Genomic DNA, 20,977 nt, shown 5'->3' with positions numbered 1-20,977 from the left:
ACATATATATACATACATACATGAGGTATTAGTTATCATATTTTATACACCTATATATTTTATGTGTGTGTATGTACAGTAAGATGAAGTGGAAAGGATGTTAGCCTAAGAGTCAGGAGACCTGAGTTCTGTCCCCAGGTCTACTACTAATTAGCTACATAACCTTAAGTAAATGACTTCATTTCCCTAGGCCTCAGTTTACCTCTCTGTATAACAAGGAGACTGGACTAGATGACCTACAGGCTTTATTTCAGCTTTGACATTCTATGATTTTATGAGCTGAAAGCATGAGGGAAGGTAGTGGCGATATCGTGGAAAAAATACTTGATTGGAAGTCAAAAGTTCAAGGTCCTAGTCCCAGCTTGACCTTTAAACAGCTGGGTAACCTTGGGCAAATTGCTTCTCCTCTACAGGCCTCATTTTCCTCCTCTGCAAAACCAGGGGCATGGATTTGTTGACCTCCACAGGATTTTCTGGCTTCTAAATTCTAAACATCTATGAATAGCCTCAAAATAACAAACCTAGTTCAAGCCAAACAAGTAAAATGCCCTGGGACATTATATGGATGGGAAAATTAAGTACAGAACCAGTTTAGGGGTCTAGTTTAGAATTTCTGATACCAGGTTGGAACCAACTGGAATCTCTCTCCCCTGAACAAGAGGGGGGAGTGAGTGGTCATCATCGTCATAGGAACAGCTCATGTTTCATATGGCATTATACGCTTTTCAAAGCAATTTCCTCTCCACCAGTCAATCAGGAAATATTTATTAAGCTCCTGCTGTGTGCAAGGTATTGTGCTAAGTGCTGGAGATACAAAGGAAGGTAAAAGACAGTCCCTGCCCTCAAGGAGCTCCCAGTTCAATGGGGAAGAGAACATGTAAGCAGCCAGGTACTAACAAGCTATAGACAGGATACATTGGAGAGAAGTAGCAGAGGGGAGGTAATAGAATTGTGAAGTTATCCGCATTTTAAAGATGAAGATGTAGAGAGATAAAGTGACTTGTCTATGGGCACATTGTTAGTAAATAACAGAGCCAGAAATTTAACCAAGTCTTCTATGAACATGGTAGTGCTAATACAGTGCCATATAATAGAGTCATATAATATGTAACTAGGAGGCATAATTCATAGAGCTCTCAACCTGGAGTCAGGAAGACCTGAGTTTGAATCCTGCCTCAGACACTGTGTCACCATGGGCAACTCACTTAACTTCTCTATGCCTCAGTTTTTTCATCTATAAAATGGAGATAATAAAAGTACCTACCTCTCAGGATTGCAGTGAGGATAAAATGAGATCATATTTGTAATTTTTTTATTGCTAGCTATCATTATTATTATTATTATTATTATTATTATTAAAGTTGTGAGGATGAAATGAGTTAACCTAAGTAAAGCACTTTGCAAATCTTAAAGCCCTATATAAAAACTAGCTATTATTATTATGTAAGTATGAGTTATTGTCATTCTGTCTCTAAGTTCAGGGCTTGCCTCTCTCAGATCATCTGTTGTCCTTTTTGTCTTTAATACTCTCCTGGTTAGTGTACATACCATTTGTTGTCTTTCTTGTTAGTTATCTTTTTATAAAAGTATCCTGACTCCCCAACTAGCTTCTGTAACCAGAGATTTCCCCTTTGTGTTTATATTCTTCCCTTTCTCTCCCCTTTTGTTGTCCTGTATCCAAACTAGGAGCTCATGGAATGTTTGTCAAACGTGAATGAATGGATGGATGGATGGATGGATGAACGAATGAATGACACGATGGGGAGAGGAATCAGGCGAGTAGTAACAGTTGGGCTGTCACCTCCTTTCCTCCACCAGGTATGAGCGCCTAGAGGAGCAGTTGAACGACCTGACAGAGCTGCACCAGAACGAGATGACCAATCTGAAGCAGGAGTTGGCCAGCATGGAGGAGAAAGTGGCCTATCAGTCCTATGAGAGGGCTCGAGACATCCAGGTATATAGGGGTTGAACTGGGCCAAGCCAGGCCAGGCCAGGCCAGATGGGCCTGAGGATGGTTTTTTCCCCTGTAAGGACTGGTGATAACAATAGGATAGGCATCTTTTCTTTGCTAGGCCAGGGCAGGTAGTCAGGAGCATAGAAAAGAGACAGAAATACACAGAGGGGGGAAAAAAATCCAGCAACTATTGGTGAGATAGAGTGAGGGAAAGCATAGGCATAGCCAGACAGACCCAAGTACACAGTAAGAGGTAGGCAGTTGCAGATGGATCAGTCTGTTGATAACACCCATCCCCAGACCGTCTGTACTGTAGCCTTGCAAGTACATCCTTCGTCTTGCCAGTCACCAGACTGCATTCTCAGCCTTGCCACAAGGAGCAGTATTTGTAGAGCTCTTCTGATTAGATTGGATCAATTTACTCCCTTTCCCAAGCCCTGATTTCCTAGACTCTTACCCTCACATTCATAGAGCCCATCTCTAACTTGTAAATAGGCAAAACACAGGAGTGGTGGTCAGAAGACATAGTCCCAGCTCTGCTGTTAACTTACTGTGTGATCTTAGACAAATTACTTCTCCTCTCTGGGCCCTAGTTTTCTCATCTGTCAAATGAGGAAGTCAGAATGGATACTCTACAGTCCCTTCCAGTTCTTAGTGTTAATCTGGGAGCTCCTCTGTACCTTCCCCAATGTTTTGAGACCTTTTACATTTTAACCTTCCCAGTGTGAGGGCTCCAGCCAAGATCCATCCTCTTCCCCACATGTTTAGAACTCTAGAGTAGGCTTCCTGGGCAGATAGATCTCCTCCCTTCCTCACTCTCATCTTCCTCTCCACCTCCAGGAGGCTGTGGAGTCCTGCCTGACAAGGGTCACCAAGCTGGAGCTCCAGCAGCAGCAGCAGCAGGTGGTCCAGCTGGAGGGCGTCGAGAACGCCAACGCCCGGGCGCTGCTGGGCAAATTCATCAATGTGATCCTGGCTCTGATGGCCGTGCTGCTGGTGTTCGTCTCCACCATTGCCAATTTCATCACGCCACTCATGAAGACCCGTCTTCGCATTGCCAGCACCGCCCTCCTCGTCCTCGTTCTGTTCCTCCTCTGGAAACATTGGGACTCCCTCAGCTACCTCCTGCAGCACGTGCTACTGCCCAGCTGAATCACCAGCCCGAGCTCCCAGGCAGCTTCTTTTCTCTAGTGGGGAGACCTGGCCCCCCCTTGGATTTTTTCATGTGTTTGGTTCAGGCTCTCGTCCCAGATTCCTGCACTCTGTTGCCCTCCTCCCTTTTCCTTGTGTTTCATTCATATCTGATAATGTTTCCTCCCTCCCAAGGGGAAACTCATCCCAGGGTAGATTGGAAGCTGACTGCTTCCCTCCCTCAGCACAGATATGGTAATCATAACAGAGTGGAGAAGAAAACCAGGGATTATATTTATTTAACTATTTAAAAGACATTCGAGGTCTTTTTCCTGCTGGTCTAGAGATGGCCCCAAGGGCCCAGAAGTCCATTGAGAGAGAGAGAGAGAGGAGATGCCTCTGCTCTGAGCCCCTTGGGAGGGAACTTACTTTGAAGACCTCTTTCCATTTGAGCTCAGGACAAAGATGGGCAAGCAGACCAAATGGGAAAAAGGAAGAAGTTCACAGACCCCTGAGGCCTAGGAGAGGCCGCTGGAGGAGAGGGGTCTTTGAAGGGGCAGGAAGTGTTCCCTAGTGCCCCAGATGTCTGCAGGGCCAAAGGGGACTGAGAGGAGATGGTTCCCAAGCCTGGCTCAGCCATGCTCTGCTGCAAAGCTGAGCCCTGTGATGCACAGGATGTAGACTGGAGGGTGAGGGGCCCTGTGTCTTGGGAATTGTGTGCTTTTTAAAAATTTTTTATTGTTTGTCTTTTTCATGCTGTCATCGACCTGTTGTTTTCAGAAAATACGGCTTCCTCCCCACCCCCACCCACCCACCCAGGGCCCCACGCCTTGCCTTAGGTCTTGGGCTCCTGTGAGTACTGTCAAATTATTTATTTATTTATTGATGACTGCATTTCTTCTTTCCATCCTGAATTCCAGGGAGCTCCCTTTCCCCAAAGTATCCTCTCCTTGTCTTCTTTCCCTGGAACCAGGGTCTTACCCTGGGGATTCCCATCTGGGTAGTAATAGCACTTCCATACAATTTGCTTTCTGGATCACTGAGTCTAGATTGGGAGCAAAGTTATCAAACCCCCTTTACCCTATGGGAGCAGCTCCCCAGCTGGGACAAGAGGAGTCAAGCCTTGGCCTCCATTTTTTATGTCTATTTATTATTTGTATATGGATGTGTGCGTGTGTGCGTGGTTCTGTTTTTTTTGAAGTCACTGGAGTGTTGTGTGTGGTTGCTGTTCATGGTTCCTGCCTTCCCATTGGCACTTCCAGGAGAAAAGGGGGTTCCTGGGAGAATAAGCAATGGAATCCCGGGGTTAGGGTGAGCCCTGCCCACTTTGGAACTTGACTGGGGATTTCAAGAGAAATAAAGAACTTCCCTGAATTCTCAAACCCATATTGTGTTGCCTGAGTTGATTGTCAAGGGCGTGTCCATGATAGCCACTGTCCTGTGTTCTCTTGCGCTTTTCCCTGCCAACTATAGTAATATAGCTCCAGTAAAATAGGTAGAATCGTTGGGAAAATACTACTACTATTACTACCGCTACTGATGAAGATGAAGAGAACAGTAGTAGCTGATAATTAACCATTGCGAAGTGCTTTTCCTTAGAATAACCCAATGAGGTAGGTAGTCCAAATAGTGTTGACTCCGTTTTACAGATAAGGAACTGAGGCTCAGACAAGGTAGTGTATTACCTCTGGCCACACAACTGGCAAATGTCAAAATTGGTATTTGAATTCAGGTATAACACAAAATCCTGTGCTCTTTCCACAATATTATGTTGCCTCCATGCAGACAAGTATCATTAATTTTCCTGGGTCTTCGTTTGTAAAATGGAAATAATGATACAGAGTTGTAAGGAAAGTGCTTTGCAAACATTAAATGTGAGTCGCTGTCATTATTGTTATTATAATGATTAATTGTTATTATTTCCCCAAGTATTCAACCCATTTTTACTAGATAGGGTTAGACTACATGGCCTCTAAGATCTGTTGTGGTCCTAGGTCTATGATGCTATGACTAGTGCGTAGAGTGCCTGGTAGCATCATCTGGAGTCATGGGGCATCCAGAAATTAGCATTCTCAAAGAAATAGCCCATCCCCTATCTTTCTCTTTTCTGTCCTTCTCCATCCTTTTTCATCTGGGAAGGTTTCTTGGAATAGGGATTTGAGAGAAATTTGTCATGAGTTGATGACAGAGAAAAGGCCCTCAGAGTCATACCCAGATATAGCCACAAGAGGGAAACAAAGTCCCTGTTTTTCCTAGGTCCACTCAGAAAGCCTTCTAACCTCAGAGGCCACCCTTAACCTTATACCCCAGCTCTGCCTCAAGAGGGAGCATTTCTTTGGATGAATTAGCTCTGCTTGTTCATTCCCTTTCCAAGCCTGTTGGCCCAGAGCCCTTCCCCATCAGGAGTTCAAGCCTTGAACAAGGAGGCCAGGTGGCCTGATGATGACCCCATTTCAACTCCTGCCCCTCTCTACAGCTTACCATGCCTTGAGAGCACTCTGGCCCAAGCTCTGTACCCACAAAAGCCACCTTTCCCTACCGGTACAAAGCCCACAAGAGACTCCGGGCTCTCTCCCAGACGATGAAGCTGCTGTGGTGGAGAGGAAAGAATGGTCCCTGCCAGCCCCATTGTGGCAAAGACTGATGGTGTATAGCAGTCAAACTCAAATAGAAACAGATTCCCATGGGCTGCATATTGACATGGAAAACCACAAATTAGCGTTATCTATGTTTATTGTATTTTTACTTATTTTGTTAAACATTTCCCAATTACATTTTAATACTCCAGGAGTTTTGTGGGCCATTTATGACCTGAAGGTGGGGAGTCTGACATGTCTGAGGAGAGGTAGGCTTCTTAACCTGGGGTCCACAAACTTTTAAAAGAAATTTTTGTAATTATATTTTAATAGAATTGGTTCCCTTTATAATTTCTATATTTTATTTTATGCATTTGAAAACATTACTCTGGGGGCAGCTAGGTGGTGCAGTGAATAGAGCTCTGGTCTTGGAGTCAGGAGGACCTGAGTTCAAATCCAGCCTCAGATACGTAACACTTAACTAGCTGTGTGACCCTGGGCAAGTCACTTAACCCCAATTGCCTCACCAAAAAAGCAAAAACAAAAACAAAAACAAACCAAAAAAAAGCATTACTCTGAAAAGGGGTCCTAGGCTTATCTAGACTGCTTGGAGTCCTCAACATGCACATATACAAAAGGCTAAGTGCTTTGTTCAAGGGAAAAGAGCATTGAACTAGGAATTTAGAAAACCTGATCCTCAGATTCAATTAGTTCTGGTCTCATTATTAGCATAATATAAAACAAACTCTTTCCTCTAGGCTTCTGATCTTGAAGTCAGGAAACCTGGATTTGAACGGAGAGGGTGGGGCATGGGGAAGATGGGGAAGAATCTCATTGGGCCTTCGTAGTTTCAGGTTTGGATGCTCACCAGCTGTGTGACCCTGAGTAAATCCCTTGCTCTCTCTGACCCACCCAGTTCTTCCTCCATGGAATGAGGCTACTACTCTCTGCACTATAAAATACAACAAATATTTATTCTGTGTGCCAAGCACAGTGGTAGGCAGTGAGAGAGAGATTTTGATAAAATTGCCCAGAATTTAGATTAAAATTGCCCTTGAATTCGGGGAGTTTACCATTTAGGAGGGGAATAAAGTTATTGTTAATACCCAGTTGGATGGTAACATGTGGACATACAGTTTTATTTCTTTGTATCCCCAGTATCTAGCAGAGTAGCACCCTGTAGCACATAGTAGGTTCTTTAAAAATGCTTTTGACTAATTGAAGTACCCCAGAAAGGTACAAAACCAAGTGTTGTGGGAGGCTTGAGGGGAAGGTTGTTACAGACTGGGGAAGATCACTCTCTATCTCTCAGGCTTTCAAGAAAATTGCCCAAACTTTAAAGTGCTGTCATAATAATAACAACTCATATTTCCATGCCATCTTAGACCTTACAAAAGTCTCCTCAGAAGCTACAATTCTGTGATCTAGGTAATGCCCCTGATATTCTCCCCATTTCACAGCTGTGGCAGCTGAGGCTGAGAGGGGAAGGGACTTGCTTAAGGTCCCTTGCTCAATAAATGAGTGTCAAAGCTTGCCTTGGCTTGCTCAATCATTGGATGTTGGAACTCGGATCTTCTGACTGCAAGATTAGTGTTCTTTCTACTATGCATGTTAACTCTGAGTTTCCTATTATTTATTTCTCCCTCTCTCAAATGAGGGTGTTGGATTTTAGATGGTCCCTAAGGCCTCTTTCTCTTTTGATATTCAGTGATTCTCTTCTGTCTCAGGAGGCCACCTCCTCCCCCCCCTCCCCTAGGGAGATGGGGCAAGCAGGGAGCCCACATTCCTGGACCTAGGTGGGGGGTGGCTGTTTTCTGCCACAGACATTTTACACATTCCTCCTCAAGGTCAGGAGGCTTCTGTTCATTGGCTCTCAAAAGCAATTCTTTCGCTGCTGTCCTGGCTACCAGGAAGGGAGACAGGGAAGGAGGGGAGGGCAGGGGGCCAGTGTCGCCTCAGCAAATCTGGGACTGACAGAGAAAACACCTAGACCAGGGGAAATAGCCAATCAGCAAAAAAAAGAAAAATGCCCTGCAAGGAGAATGGGCCAGGCCTCGGAGCCACGGACTGCCTTGGGCCTGGAATTGTCCATTTCCCAGAAAAGCAACCTAGTCTGCTGTTGCCTGAGCTGGGAGCTGGGACTCCTTGGTTCAGCCTGCTGCAGTGAAGAGCACGTTGGATTGGAACAAATTCCGGCTGTGTTCTTTATTATCTCTGTCACCTTAGGCAAGCCACTTCCTTTAGCTGGGCCTCAGTTTCCATTTTTGTAAAATGAGAAGGCTGGTCTACATCAGGGACTCAACCTTTCTTCTGTCATAAACCTCTTTGGCAGTCTGATGAAGCCTAGCACTGTTGCAGTACATTCATAATCGAAGGAAAAACTACATTTCAGTTAGAGGTTAGTGAAAATAAAGTAATTTTTTTCCCATCCAAGTCCATGAACCCTCTCAAATATATCCATGGACACGAAATTTAGGATCCCTGGTCTAGATAATCTCTAAAGTATCTTTTAGCTCTAAATACTATGGGTCTGTTTTCATTTTTTCGGTCATGGACACTCCTGTGTCGGGTTTTTTTTTTGGTGGGGGAGGTTAGGCAATAGGGTTAAGTGGCTTGCCCAGGGTCACATAGCTAGTGTTTTGTGTCTGAGGTCACATTTGAACTCAGGTCCTCCTGAATCCAGGGCTGGTGCTCTATCCACTGCACCACCTAGCTGCCCCATCTCCTGTGTTATTTAAGCTCAGTTATTTGCCTACCTTTGGGCCCTGGTGTCCCTTTATAAAATGTATTGGGTGGTCCTTGTGTCTGTCTTTTGCCCACCTTTGATGTGGGCAAGGTTGAATTTGGGGCCATTAGGAATTGGGAATCCCTCCATCTGGGTGAAGATGAGGCTGACCACTCAGTAGTGTCTGCCCCAGCAAACTGGCTATTTCTTGGAGCTCCTGCCCCTTCAGGTCTCTGTCCCCTGCCCCCAGCAGGGATACTGCCTTTCTTGGGAGAGGCCATGGCGTTGATCCAGGTTGGCACACAATAGGCCATAGTGCATCTGTAGGGTGGGGATGGGTGAGAGAGATCTCTGCCCAGGGCCATCTCTTCATCTCACTTGATGGGCATAAACAGGCAGGTGTCCAAGGCCTAGGGCAGACTCCTGTGGCATGCAGGGCCTGTTAGAGCATGGTTATGATGTCTATGGGGAATTAGGGTGCTCCCCACCCTCTTGGTTGGAGAAAGTGAATTCCAACATGTGGGGCTTGTAACAATCATTGTAACCCAGTAGTGTCAAACTCAAACAGAAATGGGGCCATTAAACTACAGGTAAGGATCCCTGCCAACAGCATATTGACTTAGAAAGCCAGATGAATATCATCTGTGTTCTATTATATTTCATTTTTTTATTTACTTTGTTAAATATTTCCCAATTACATTTTAATCTGGTTCAAGAATGGTGTGGGCCCCATGTGCCCCCATGTGGGTTTGGCACCCATAGTGGGTAAAAGGTGAAAAAAGGTTTGAGCTATCAAGTATATCAATTTATTAAGCAACGCATGCCAATTGTCAAACGAATTGGAACAGACCTCCTCAGCTTAGGGCTGAACCCCAAATACAAAGGGAGACAGACTTTTATGCATTAAAAACAATCAGATAGGACCAGTTAATTAAAAGGAAACAGTGCAATATTAGGTGACCTGATTTCTAATTGGAAGAAAGATTAGGGATTTTCTGAACTGAGAGGAGAAGAATGAACGGGTGCAATTCTCTGAATTCAGAAAAGGAGGTGTCCCACTCCCCCCAAGTGTCTGTGAACAATCAAAGGAACATGGAAACAATAACTGCTCAGTGTGGGCCAGTTTTCAAATAAGACCTATGGATTGCTTGAGATGTACAATTGTGAGAGAACTCCTTGCATCAGTCTTTGGCTCTGATGGGGTTTCTGGTCAGCATAACTGAGGTCCTTAGGTAAGGGGTCTCTGAGTAGCAGGTGGAGGTGGTCCAGCTTCCCAGCCACACAGGGCTAGATTCAAACAATACGATAAGGCTTTCTCCCAATTCCCAGAAATGAATAGTTTTCTCACAGGACAGAAATTGAACTAGACCCATAATTGAATAGAAGGGAAACTGAGCTAGCTCCAGAATTGAATCACAAGTTGGAGTCAATGTGGTTCACTCAGTTCCCACAATTAACCTCTTGCTATCTCTCACACCTCTGCAGTGTAGCCCACAACAGTTTCGGGAAAGGGGGAGATGGAGACCTTGGGGGTAACTTAGATGTCTGATGTACAAAGTGTTGAGGATTGGGGCAGCTAGGTGGTGCAGTGGATAGAGCACCAGCCCTGAAGTCGGGAGGACCTGAGTTCAAATCGGGCCTCAGACCAAGCACTTGACACTTACTAGCTGTGTGACCCTGGGCAAGTCACTTAACCCCAATTGCCTAAAAAAAAAAAAAGGTGTTGAGGATTTAACCAGGAGACCCAGGCTTGAATCTAGGCTCTCAAAATCACAGAAGTTGAGATTCAGAAGGGACCTCAGTGACCATCTAGTCCAGGGGGGTGGAACCTGTATTTAAATGGATTCTCACTAGCTATGTAACCCTGCATAGATATCTGAGATTCAGCCTCTTTAGTCAGTGAAATGGTGATAATACAATGCAATTCAACAGCTATCAGTTAATTGCCTAGCTAGGTGGCTCTGTGGATAGAGTTCTCATCTTCCAGGAAGACTCATCTTCTTCAGTTCAAATCCAGCCTCAGATACTTACTAGCCGTGTGACCCTGGGCAAGTCCCTTCCTTCTCTTTGCCTCGGTTTCTTCATCTATAAAATGAGCTGAAGAAAGAAATGGTAAACTACTATGAAATGGTAAATCACTCCAGCAACTTTGCCAAGGAAATCTCAAATGAGGTCACAAAGAGTCAGACATGACTAAACCCCAACAATGGGTAAGGTACTAAGATAAGTACTGGGGATACAAAGAAGGAAAACAATTCTTACCCTCAAGGAATTCACATTCTTCTGGGAGATACACATAAACAGATACAAACAAGATCGTTGGAGGGGAGAGCAGTGACAACTGGAGGGATGGGGGAAGACTTGTGAAGGAAACAGCCCCTGAGCTGAGCCTTGAAGGAGGCTGAGATTCTAAGAGGAAGAAGTGAGGAGGGAGAACAGATACAAACAAGATCGTTGGAGGGGAGAGCAGTGACAACTGGAGGGATGGGGGAAGACTTGTGAAGGAAACAGCCCCTGAGCTGAGCCTTGAAGGAGGCTGAGATTCTAAGAGGAAGAAGTGAGGAGGGAGGGAATGTATTCCAGGCATGGGGGGGAGAAGGCAAAGAAGACAGCTTGTGTGAAGGGTACAAAGGAGGAGATGGAATGCTGCATTCAGAGAAGCAAGCAGGCCAGCTTGACTGGAAAGTTTGGTACAAGAAGGAAATAAGGCTAGAAGGTGTAGAGCTGGGAGGGACCTCAGATTCTATCTAGTCCAATTCCCCCATTTTATAGATGAAGAAACTGAGGCCCAGGGACTTATCCAAGCTGGCAGGATTTGAACGGAGACCCTCCTATTCCAGAGGCAGACTTCTTTAAATGACACTTTACTCACAGAATCACAAAATTTGAGTTGGAAGGGACCTCAGTGGCTATCTAATTCAACCCATACAAAGAAGAATCCTTAGTATATGATGAATGAGCTTTCATTCTCTCGCTGCTTAAAGATCTCCAAGGAAGGGGAGCTCCTCACCTGTTGAGTCAGCCCATTCCAATTTTTGGATTCAAAACATCCCTTTGAAGTAGGGAGAAGTATCCTCATTTTACAGGTGAGGAAGCCAAGGCTTCAAATGGTTAAATGATTTGTCCAGCTAGTATGCTGTTTTGGACTTAGTCCCAGCCCTGATGGGGGAGTGGGGAGCCCTTGGGGATGTGATCAGACTCTCCTGAGAGCAGAGAGAAAGGGTCCTTACCCACAGTGGGAGAAACAGGCCCCATCAAACATCAAACTAGGTCCACCAGGAATGGAGTAAAGGATAGGGGAGGAGGAGAAAGGAGGGTAGCCTTGATGTCAATATGAAGAAAGAAACTCAGAACCTACTGGGCCTGTTAGAAGTGGCAGAGTTGGGGTGTGAGAGGACAAGAGAAGGCAATGGAAGCTGCAAACTTGTCCCAGCGCATCCTGAGGCTGACAGGAGGGTCTGAGTCAGAAGCCTGAAGGGCCACAGCTGGAGTATGAGGAGCTGCAATCATTAGTAACCTCCCCACATCCTGGGCCCCACAACAATGCCCTTGCTCCCCTAAAACCTCAGAATTGCTCAGTTGGAAAGGAAATTGAGTTACTTTGTCCAACCTGAGCTACCATCACCTCTGTAGAATCCCCAACAAATGGTCGCCAGTGTCTGCTCGAAGACCTTTAGTAACAGGGAGATCACTACTTCAGAGGTTGGCTATTTCATATCGGGGCGGCTGGAATTGTTTTCACAGATACCTTTTGCTTTTATTTTGTTGTTGTCTACTTGATTAGTTATGTCTGACTCTTTGTGACCCTATGTGGGGTTTTCTTGGCAAAGAAATTTTTCCTTCTCCAGCTCATTTTACAGATAAGGAAACTGAGACTAACAGGATTAAATGCCCTGCCCACAATCACACAGCTAGTAAATGTCTGAGGCTAGATTTGAACTCAGGTCCTCCTGACTCAAGGGCTGACATGCTATCCACTAAACCACCTGTCACTTTCATTTCCAAATATAGCCCTTCCTCTTCTTCTCTCCAGAGAGCCATCCTTTGGAACAAAGAAGAAAAAGAGAGAGAAAAATCAGTTAAAAGCCACCCAATACCTCACTTGAGACTCATAGTATACATACTCTTCCAAAACCATAGATTCCCACCCCTGCAAAGAAGGGAAAGGGGGTTGAGCAGTTCCAATTGTTACGGTTTTCCTGGTACAGAGGTTAAATCTGCCTCTTTGATACTTAAACACATTGCTCTGAGTTCTGCCCTAGGTGACCAGGCAAAACAAATATAATGTCCCTTCCACATGACAGCCCTTTAAATATCTGAAGATTGCTATCATCCCACCCGCCTCCTCCAGTCTTATTTCCTTTAGACTTAAACATCTCCAGTTTTTTCAATGGATCCTTAAAAATAGGCCTTCATTCCCATCTCTATCCTGGCTATTCTCCTCCAGTCCTCTGGCTTGACCATATCTTTCCCAAATGGTGGCACATGCTACTCCTGATGTTGTCTCTTTCGTAGCACCCTTGATCTCTGACCCTGAGCATCTACTATTCACATAAGATACACTAGGACAGAAATACAACAGGATTGTTTCCTCTCTGATCCAGCCCCTTAGTGGTATCCCTGACTCTGAATTTCAATGTCTTTTATTGTTGTTTCATGTCTGACTCTTCATGACCCTATTTGAGGTTTTCTTGGCAAAGATACTGGAATGTTTTGCTATTTCCTTCTCCAGCTCATTTTACAGATGAGGAAACTGAGGCCAACAGGGTTAAGTAACTTGCCCAGGGTCACACAGCTAGTAAGTTTTTGAGATCAGATTTGAACTCAGGAAGATGAGTCTTCCTGACTCCAGGCCAGGTATTCTATCTAATATCTACTGCTCAAATAAAGTGCTCTAGAATTGGGAGGCAACTCAAGAGATCATCAGATTTAGCATTGGAAGGGATCTTAAAGATTATCTAGTCCAATTCTCCCATTTCACAGATGAGGCAATCTAGATTCAGAGAGGTTATATGATGTGCTCAGGGATAAACAGGTAGTAAGTAGCAGAACAGGAATTTGAACCCAGATCCTGTCTTCAAATCCTATGCTCTTTTCCCTACTACCACACAGTCATCATCTCAGCCATTCCCTTTCCCCTAGGCCTAGTCTTACTCAATCCAGCTCAATCCATCCTTCTCTGTTTTTAGAATCAGAGAAGAAGAGATCTCACAATTCTCTTGATCCTCATGTCCCAATAGCTCTTAGCTGCTTTAGCTACCACTCTTGGTATAAATGGAAGTGAGTGCAAGGTCATTTTGTGCCCAGAGCAGAGGCTATTAACCTGGGGCATGTGAACTCTAAAAAAAAAAAAGTTTTAATCATGCACCGTGTTTTATTTTGTGCATTAAAAAGACCCATTATTTTGAAAATGGGTCCACATTTTTTTACCAGACTGCCAAAGGGGATGACTGAACAACAAGCATTTGTTTAACTTAGTATGGGGCAGCTAGATGGCACAATGGATAAAAATCTGGCCCTGAAGTCCAAATCCAGCCTCCACACTTACTAGCTGTGTGACCCCAGGCAAGTCACTTAACCCTGATCGCCAAAAAACAAAACAAAGCAAAACAAAACAAAACCAACCCTGACTATGTGCCTGGTATTGTGCTAAGAGCTGGGGATATAAAGAAAGGAAAATCAGTCCGTGCCCTCAAGGAGCTTACATTCTAATGGTGAGACAACCCGCAAGCAATGGGGTAGGTGGAAGGTAATCTTGCAGGGAAGCCACCAGAACCTCTTTCCCAGGAGGCAACATGGAAAGAACACTGAACTTGGAGTCAAGAGATCTGGATTCAAGCTTTGGTTCTTCTGCTGTCTCCTTGAGTAAGGGAAGTGTTAGACAAACCATTTCTCCTCTGGATATGATTTCTAAAGTGAGGGCATTAGACCAGATGACCTTTCTAAGGTCCTTTCCAGCTTTGATAGACTCTATGAATCTATGAACATTATTTCACAGATATTTGTGCGAGTGGTTAGTTTATGTAACTAGTATGTAAATTTTTTTAAGTGACCTCGAAGGTTGACATTAGAGAGATGTATGATGGGAAAACAATGTGGATTGGTCATGCAGAAAGCAAAAGGGATGAACAGTCTGTGTGCTCCATTGGTATCCATGCAAGGCCAAGAAGTTTAATAACACCCAATATTTATATGGCACTTTAGCCACTACAACAACTGTTTTTCAAGTCAGCAGGCCATGATCTTGCCTTAGATGCTTAAGAGCTCTATGATCCTGGAAGAATCAGTTAACTTCTTTTAGTTTTTTTTCTCCTCACCGGTAAAATGGAAATAATAATAGTGCCTACCTCAAAGGGTTGCCATGAAGATCAAATAAGAATATATGTGTTTGTATAAATATATACATATATATACATGTATGTACGTAAAGTACTTTACAGCACCATATAAATGCTAGTTATTATTATTAATATTTTTAAGAACTCTAGAAGAAGACCCCACCAGTTTGGGGAGACTCCTCTCCCATTGAGGATTTATGGGAAAACAGAGGCAAGAGTCCTTCAGGATGAGAGGGCTTGGGGGGGTATACAGTTATATCAACAAAGAGAGTACACACACATGAAATTTCCAATTTACTTGGTCATTTTTTTTCTCCTCTGGTTCCTCCTCATCCAGATGTTCAGATTTTACTCTCATCAATCCCTTTGGCATGGAGTCTAGAGGGCTGACCCCCCCCCCCAAAGAACCATGGGTAGGGTGTGAGGAGGCTGATGTCCAATGCAATGTAATTCAACAAATATTAATTGAGTAATTTGCACAAGGCTCTGTATCAGGCAGCAGGGGATACAGATATAGATGAGGGTCAGTGTGGTGCCGTGGGAAGATCATTAAATTCACAGTAAGACAGATACCCTAGATTGGAATCTTGCCTCTTCTAGTTATTCTCTGTGAGATTTTGGGCAAGTCACAACCTCTGTAGTTCTCAGTGGACTCATCTGTAAAATGAAGGCGGTCAGACTAAGTGACCTCTGAGGTGCTTTGCAGGTACCTATGACATGACACAGGATTCCCCTCTCAAGGAGCACACCATCTAACCCAGAGTACCAGGATATTCCCTCAGGGAAGGGCCTGGTTTGTATTTTCAGTTCAGGAGTCAATGTCCTAACTGGAACCATCTCCTCACTGCACTATCCAACTGTCTCTACTCTGCAGAGACTGGGAAACACAGGTGTGATGTAAGAGAGGGGAGGGTTACCATGAAGGGACTAGGAGTAGGCTGTGTCTTACTTAGGCCAGAGCCAGAAATGGCGGATGGGGTATGTGTGTACTGGGGCTGTGGGTGACAGAGGAATGAGAGGGAGGAGGAGGAAAAATACTCTAGCATTTTAGATCTAGAGCTGGAAGAGGCCTTAGAAATCACCCTTTCTAGCCTTCTCATCTTATAGATGAAGAAACAGAGCCTGCTCTATTAGACAGCACCCCTCCCTGGCAATTTGGCAGTGGTAACTTTCATTAATGATTTCTCATCTCCACTGAGATGCAGTTTTCTCTGCTGAAAGCATAAACAGTGACCCTGAGTTCTAGAGGGCTACAGACTTTAGAACTGTTTCTTTTGAGTCCTTAGAGAGAAGGAATGCCACAACAAAGTTAAGGGTGGAGCAAGCCAGGGCATTAACTTGAAATTGCAAACAAACCTACATCAGCAATTAGTACCCACTAGAGCCTGGGACTTCAGTGAATTCATTAAAATCAAGGTGTCCATCTAAGGTTCAAGATGAGAACTCTCCTCCCACTCTACTCCCTACCACATATTCCCAACTGACCACAGGCCTGCAGGCTCCCTGGGCCACGTTCTACCAATGGATGCCTGAGAGCCAGCCCCACATCCCCCTTGTTGAAAGTCTGCTCCTGAGTATGCTTAGCTCTCTTTAGGAAGGGTGACTCATCTGGTCTCATTTAGACCCCAGGTCAGGGGCAGAGGGGAGACTAGTGGGCATGTGACCTGGAGTTACCCCAGGTTCCTTCAGGCCTTCCACATGAGGAAACAAGGTTGGAGACTCGGCACTCCTGCTGGGCAAGAGCTCCTTTCTAAAAGGAAGGGTGGGGTGTGAGGAATGGGGGCATCCTGGGGAGGTGTGTTCCAGCAGGCTCATAGTCTCATCATCATTTTTGCAAGGGAGCCTGTCAGAAACGATTTATGGTGCCAGATAGGACAGGGTGGGGCAAAGCCCTCAATGAAGATTAAGCAAATCCTCAAGATGCTGGGCCCAGGCTGGGTTCTGTTACTGCCGTTCCTTCTCCCTAACTTTTTGAGAAGAGCACAGACACGGCCATCCCTACCCCTTCTGGGATTTGAGCTGCTCTCCCAGGGAGCTGTGCCCCACTGTAAGCAAAGGGAGCACCTTAGCATTCCCTGGGGTTTGAGGACCAGGATGGAGAATCTGCTTCCACATGCCTAGCTGACCACAGGCCCTAACATTTCCCCAGTGAGGGCTAGGGAGTAGACAGTAGCCCTGGCTGACTCACGGCTGAGACAGACATCCCCACCCCCAGCTCCTGCCAGGGGGCTGGGTGGGGAGGACAGCTTTGGCTCTGGCTCTTCCTCTCAGGCTGGTAATTCATCTTTCTTTGCTGTTAGCTTTCTCCCTCTCTCCTTCAAAGCTCCATTGTTGGGTGTGGAAATTTGGGCTCACAGATATAGAGTTGGAAGGGACCTTTAGAAGCTATTAAAGCCCACTTATTTTATAGATAAGCAAACTAAGATCCAGAAAGGTTAAGCAATTTGTCTAAGTCCACACAAGTGTTAAATGGCAAAGAGCAGGAATTGGAACTGGGGTCCTATGATCTCAAGGTCAATACTCCTGGTTCACTCGTCTTTCCATTGCCCCATGCTACCCGCTGTTTCCACCTCCATTAACTGATCTCCAGCATCAGATCACAGAACATAAGCTTAATCTATTTCAAGGTGGCATGTGCTGACTTGGCCTGGCCTGGTGGCAGGTCTGGGCAGGGAAGGAGGAGTTCTGGGTGCGGCACCTAGGGAGGCCATGAGTGAAAAGACTAGATCAAAGTCATGGGAGACAGGAGTGAATTGGACCTCAGTAGACCTTCAAACAATTAAGTCTGCCTTTCTTTAGCCATCTCCTATGGGGAAATCAAAGAACCAGAGATTCAGGGCTAAAAGGGGCCACTGAGATGCCACTGAATCAATTTCTTCATTTCTTTTATAAAATGGTTTTTATTTATATCTTTTGATACTGCTTTCATTTCCAAATATATTCCTTTCCTCTTTCCTATCTAGAGGGCCATACCTTACAAAAACAAAAACTTAACAAAATGTAAATAAAAGTAAAAATTAAAAAAGAGGATAAAAAGGAGTCCAGCAAAATTAACCAATAGATTAACAAGACCCTGACCATATAAACCAGGTTCCACACCCATAATCCTCTACCTTCAAAAAGAAGAAAGGGAGGGGCATTTGTTTCTTCTCTTCCTGGGGACAAGTTTGGTCATTATAATTATAAAATGTTGAGTTTCAGGCCTTTTGATTTCTATAGGTAGACAATTACAGTCATGGTGAATATTGTTTTCCTGGTTTTCTTGTTTTACATCCATTCATATTGATCTACCCATGTTACTCTTCACATTCAAATATTCTTCACATTAAGCCTTTCTTTGGGCAGCCTGGTGATGCAGTGGATAGAGTGCCAGGCCTGGAGTCAGGAAGACATCTTCCTGAATTCAAATCCAGTCTCAAACACTTACTAGCTGTGTGATCCTGGGCAAGTCACTTAACCCTGTTTGCCTCAATTCCTCATCTGTAAAATTATCTGGAGAAGGAAATGGCAAACCACTCCAGTATCTTTGCCAAGAAAACTCCAAGTCGGGTCATGAAGAGTCAGATATAATTGAACAACAACAATTTTTTCTTAACAATATTCCATTACATTCACATACCACAATTTGTTTTTAGCCATTTCCCAACTGATGGGCACCTACTTTATTTCCAGGCAACCCCCTTCCCTTATTTTAAAGATGAGAAAACAGATCTGGAGAGGTGACATGACCTGCTAATAAGCAGCAGAGCCAAGATTTGAACCCAGGTCATCAGACTTCAAACCCAGCACATTTTCCCACTATAACCAACTCTGCCTTCCCTCCCACAATTTTCCCATTTCTCTTGGGTGAGTAGTTTTTGAATGACTGGAGAGTAAATGCCTTTTCACTCAGAACCTCAGAGTCAGAAAGTGTCTAGAAAAAGGAGCTACTCCACCTAATTCTCTCCAACTCACTGAGCCAGGAGGGCTGGGCAAAAGGAAGGTGTTCTACCCAACTGTCCCGGGTTAGCTGGACTGTCGTGTGGTTGGATGAGACAGCATCCTGTCCAACTGGTCCCTGAAGCATGGATCTTCTCTATAGCAATCTGCATTTTGTTTAAACGTCTCCAGTGACAAAGCAGTGAGTCACAGGCATTTTTCTCATCTTCTCTGAGGCCACCAGGGACAGGATGAAAGCTGTTGATCTGGTCCTAACAATAACAGGTGACATTTATCTAGTGCTGTCCTGTACTTGATCTCATTTGAATTTCACAACCCCATCATGAGGTGGGCAGTCTAGGTATTATCTATCATACTGATACTATGGATGAAGAAAGAGACGAAGTGACTTGTCTTTGGTCTTATAGTTAGGAAATGTCACAGACAAGATTTCAATACATCTCTTCCAAGTTGTTGTGATCGGCATAGCTCAAAATCTAGAAAATTATGAAACTTCATTTCATATCTCAGCTCAGGGCTCCTCATCCCCATCCTAGGACAATGGGGCAAGCACCCAAGTAACTGGAGGCCTTGAATACTCTGCTCAGTATCCTGGCCTTCTTGAGCCTTCCTTGGCTCTCTAGGCTGGAAGTTGTCCCACCTACCATGATGCTCTGCCCCATGGAGTTCCAAGCTTGACCCCCAGTGAGAGGGATATGATCTTGACAATGGGTAGCTTTTCAGGAGAGTAGTCCTTGGACTGAAGTCTCCCTGATTTAAGTTATACAGAGCCAATAAAGATTGAAAAGGAGGAAAATCCAGGAGAAAAGAGAATGGACCATTCCAATAGCCTGCTTTTTCCTTAAGCCCATGGCTGCTAGGTCTCAGCCTGCTCTCCACCTTGACTCCTACCCCTACTTCTACCCCTTGTGCCCAGGGGATAGTGAGTGAGAAGCTGTGGTTCTTTCTGATGTACTGAGTTTGGTGAGGGAGAAGGCCAGGCTGCTTTCTGGGGGTTTGGGGAGGGGTCAACAGCTATACCAGAGCCTAGATCCTGGAGGTAGCTGAGTACAGTTGGGTGCAGAGGATGGGTCTGAGGACCAATGAAGCAGAGACGAGATAGGGAGAGCAGGTGTTTCCTCTATGGAGGCCGACCTACCGGAAACTGAAATAAGAATTCATTTATTTACATGTACTTTGCTCATGTCATCATATAAATGCCTCTGTTTTCTCTTGGCTATTGTAGACAGCTGTTAAATTACCACAGTATTTTTGCCTTTCTGAATGTCATCTTTTCTCATGCTTTCCTTCTTTCCTCCTCCCTTCTCTATCATCCACCCATTACAGTCAGAGGACCAGAGTTCAAATTCCACCTCTTCCACTTTTGACCTGTGTGACCTCAGGTGAGCCACTCAACTTCTGTTTCTTCATCTATAAAATGAGAGGGTTGGACTCTAGGGTGGGGAGCCTGCAGCCTCAAGGCCACATGTGGCCCTCTAGGTCTTCAGGTGCAACCCTCTGACTGATCACAGTACAAATCCCCTTAATAAAAAGATTTGCTCTGTAAAATTTGGACTCAGTCAACAGGCTGCACCCAAGGACCTAGAAGGCCACATGTGGCCTCTAGGCCACAGGTTCCCCATCTCTGATGATCTTTATGTCCCCTTCCAGATCTAAATTTGTAATCTTAAGAACCTCACACTAGAAATATAGAACAGGCTATAGGAAGAGAGAGGAAACATAGATCTAGCTTCAAGATATAGGCATATACGAGATACATGAAATATATACAATGCATGAAATATACAAAATACATGAATATACAAGATATATCAAATATATACCATACATAGAATTCACAAGATACATGAAATATATATAAGATACATGAAATATCTACAAGATACATGAAATATACAAGATACTTAAATACACATGATACACGAAATTCACAAGATACATGAAATGTGTAAGATACATGAAATATGCATGATACACGAAATTCATAAGAGACATGAAATACACAAGAATGTCTTCTCCCTCCTCTCCACTATGTGACCTCAGCCTAGATTTCAAACTTCTTTTTGTTCCTTTTCCCTCAGTACCCAGGACCGGTCCAATCAACCTCTACTCCTCCTAGTGGGACCATCTCTGTCACTTGGTCCCTGATGGAATGGTTCCTGAGATGGCTGCAGGTTCTCATTATAAGCATAAGCAGCCTGAGATAGTTACTCTAATAAAGACACCTGCCCCTGCCTGGCCCTTCTGGCTCAAGTGTGTGAGAAATGAAAGAGTTAAGTTTCCACATAAGCAGATAAAAAATCAGCACAAACAG

General features: G+C 44.5%; 1 protein-coding gene across 5 annotated transcripts in view; it reads left to right on the top strand.

The window, feature by feature from the left end:
* Nucleotides 1–4,467, top strand: part of TMCC2 (transmembrane and coiled-coil domain family 2) — a 62,171-nt gene extending 57,704 nt beyond the window's left edge. For 4 of the 5 annotated variants that reach the window (XM_021003044.2, XM_021003045.2, XM_021003047.2 and 1 more), the window contains 2 exons: nt 1,819–1,954; nt 2,795–4,467. In XM_021003044.2, coding sequence (XP_020858703.1) covers nt 1,819–1,954; nt 2,795–3,106 — 448 coding nt within the window. In that variant the 3' untranslated portion in view covers nt 3,107–4,467. The other variant, XM_078156379.1, reaches the window with a different exon arrangement.
* Nucleotides 4,468–20,977: the final 16,510 nt, after the last annotated feature.

This window comes from Phascolarctos cinereus, unplaced genomic scaffold, assembly GCF_003287225.1.
Source record: "Phascolarctos cinereus isolate Bilbo 61053 unplaced genomic scaffold, phaCin_HiC Scaffold_5;HRSCAF=322, whole genome shotgun sequence".
Taxonomy (NCBI): domain Eukaryota; kingdom Metazoa; phylum Chordata; class Mammalia; order Diprotodontia; family Phascolarctidae; genus Phascolarctos; species Phascolarctos cinereus.
Note: the sequence above shows the minus strand (reverse complement) of the source record. Positions and strands in the feature narration are given on the sequence as shown.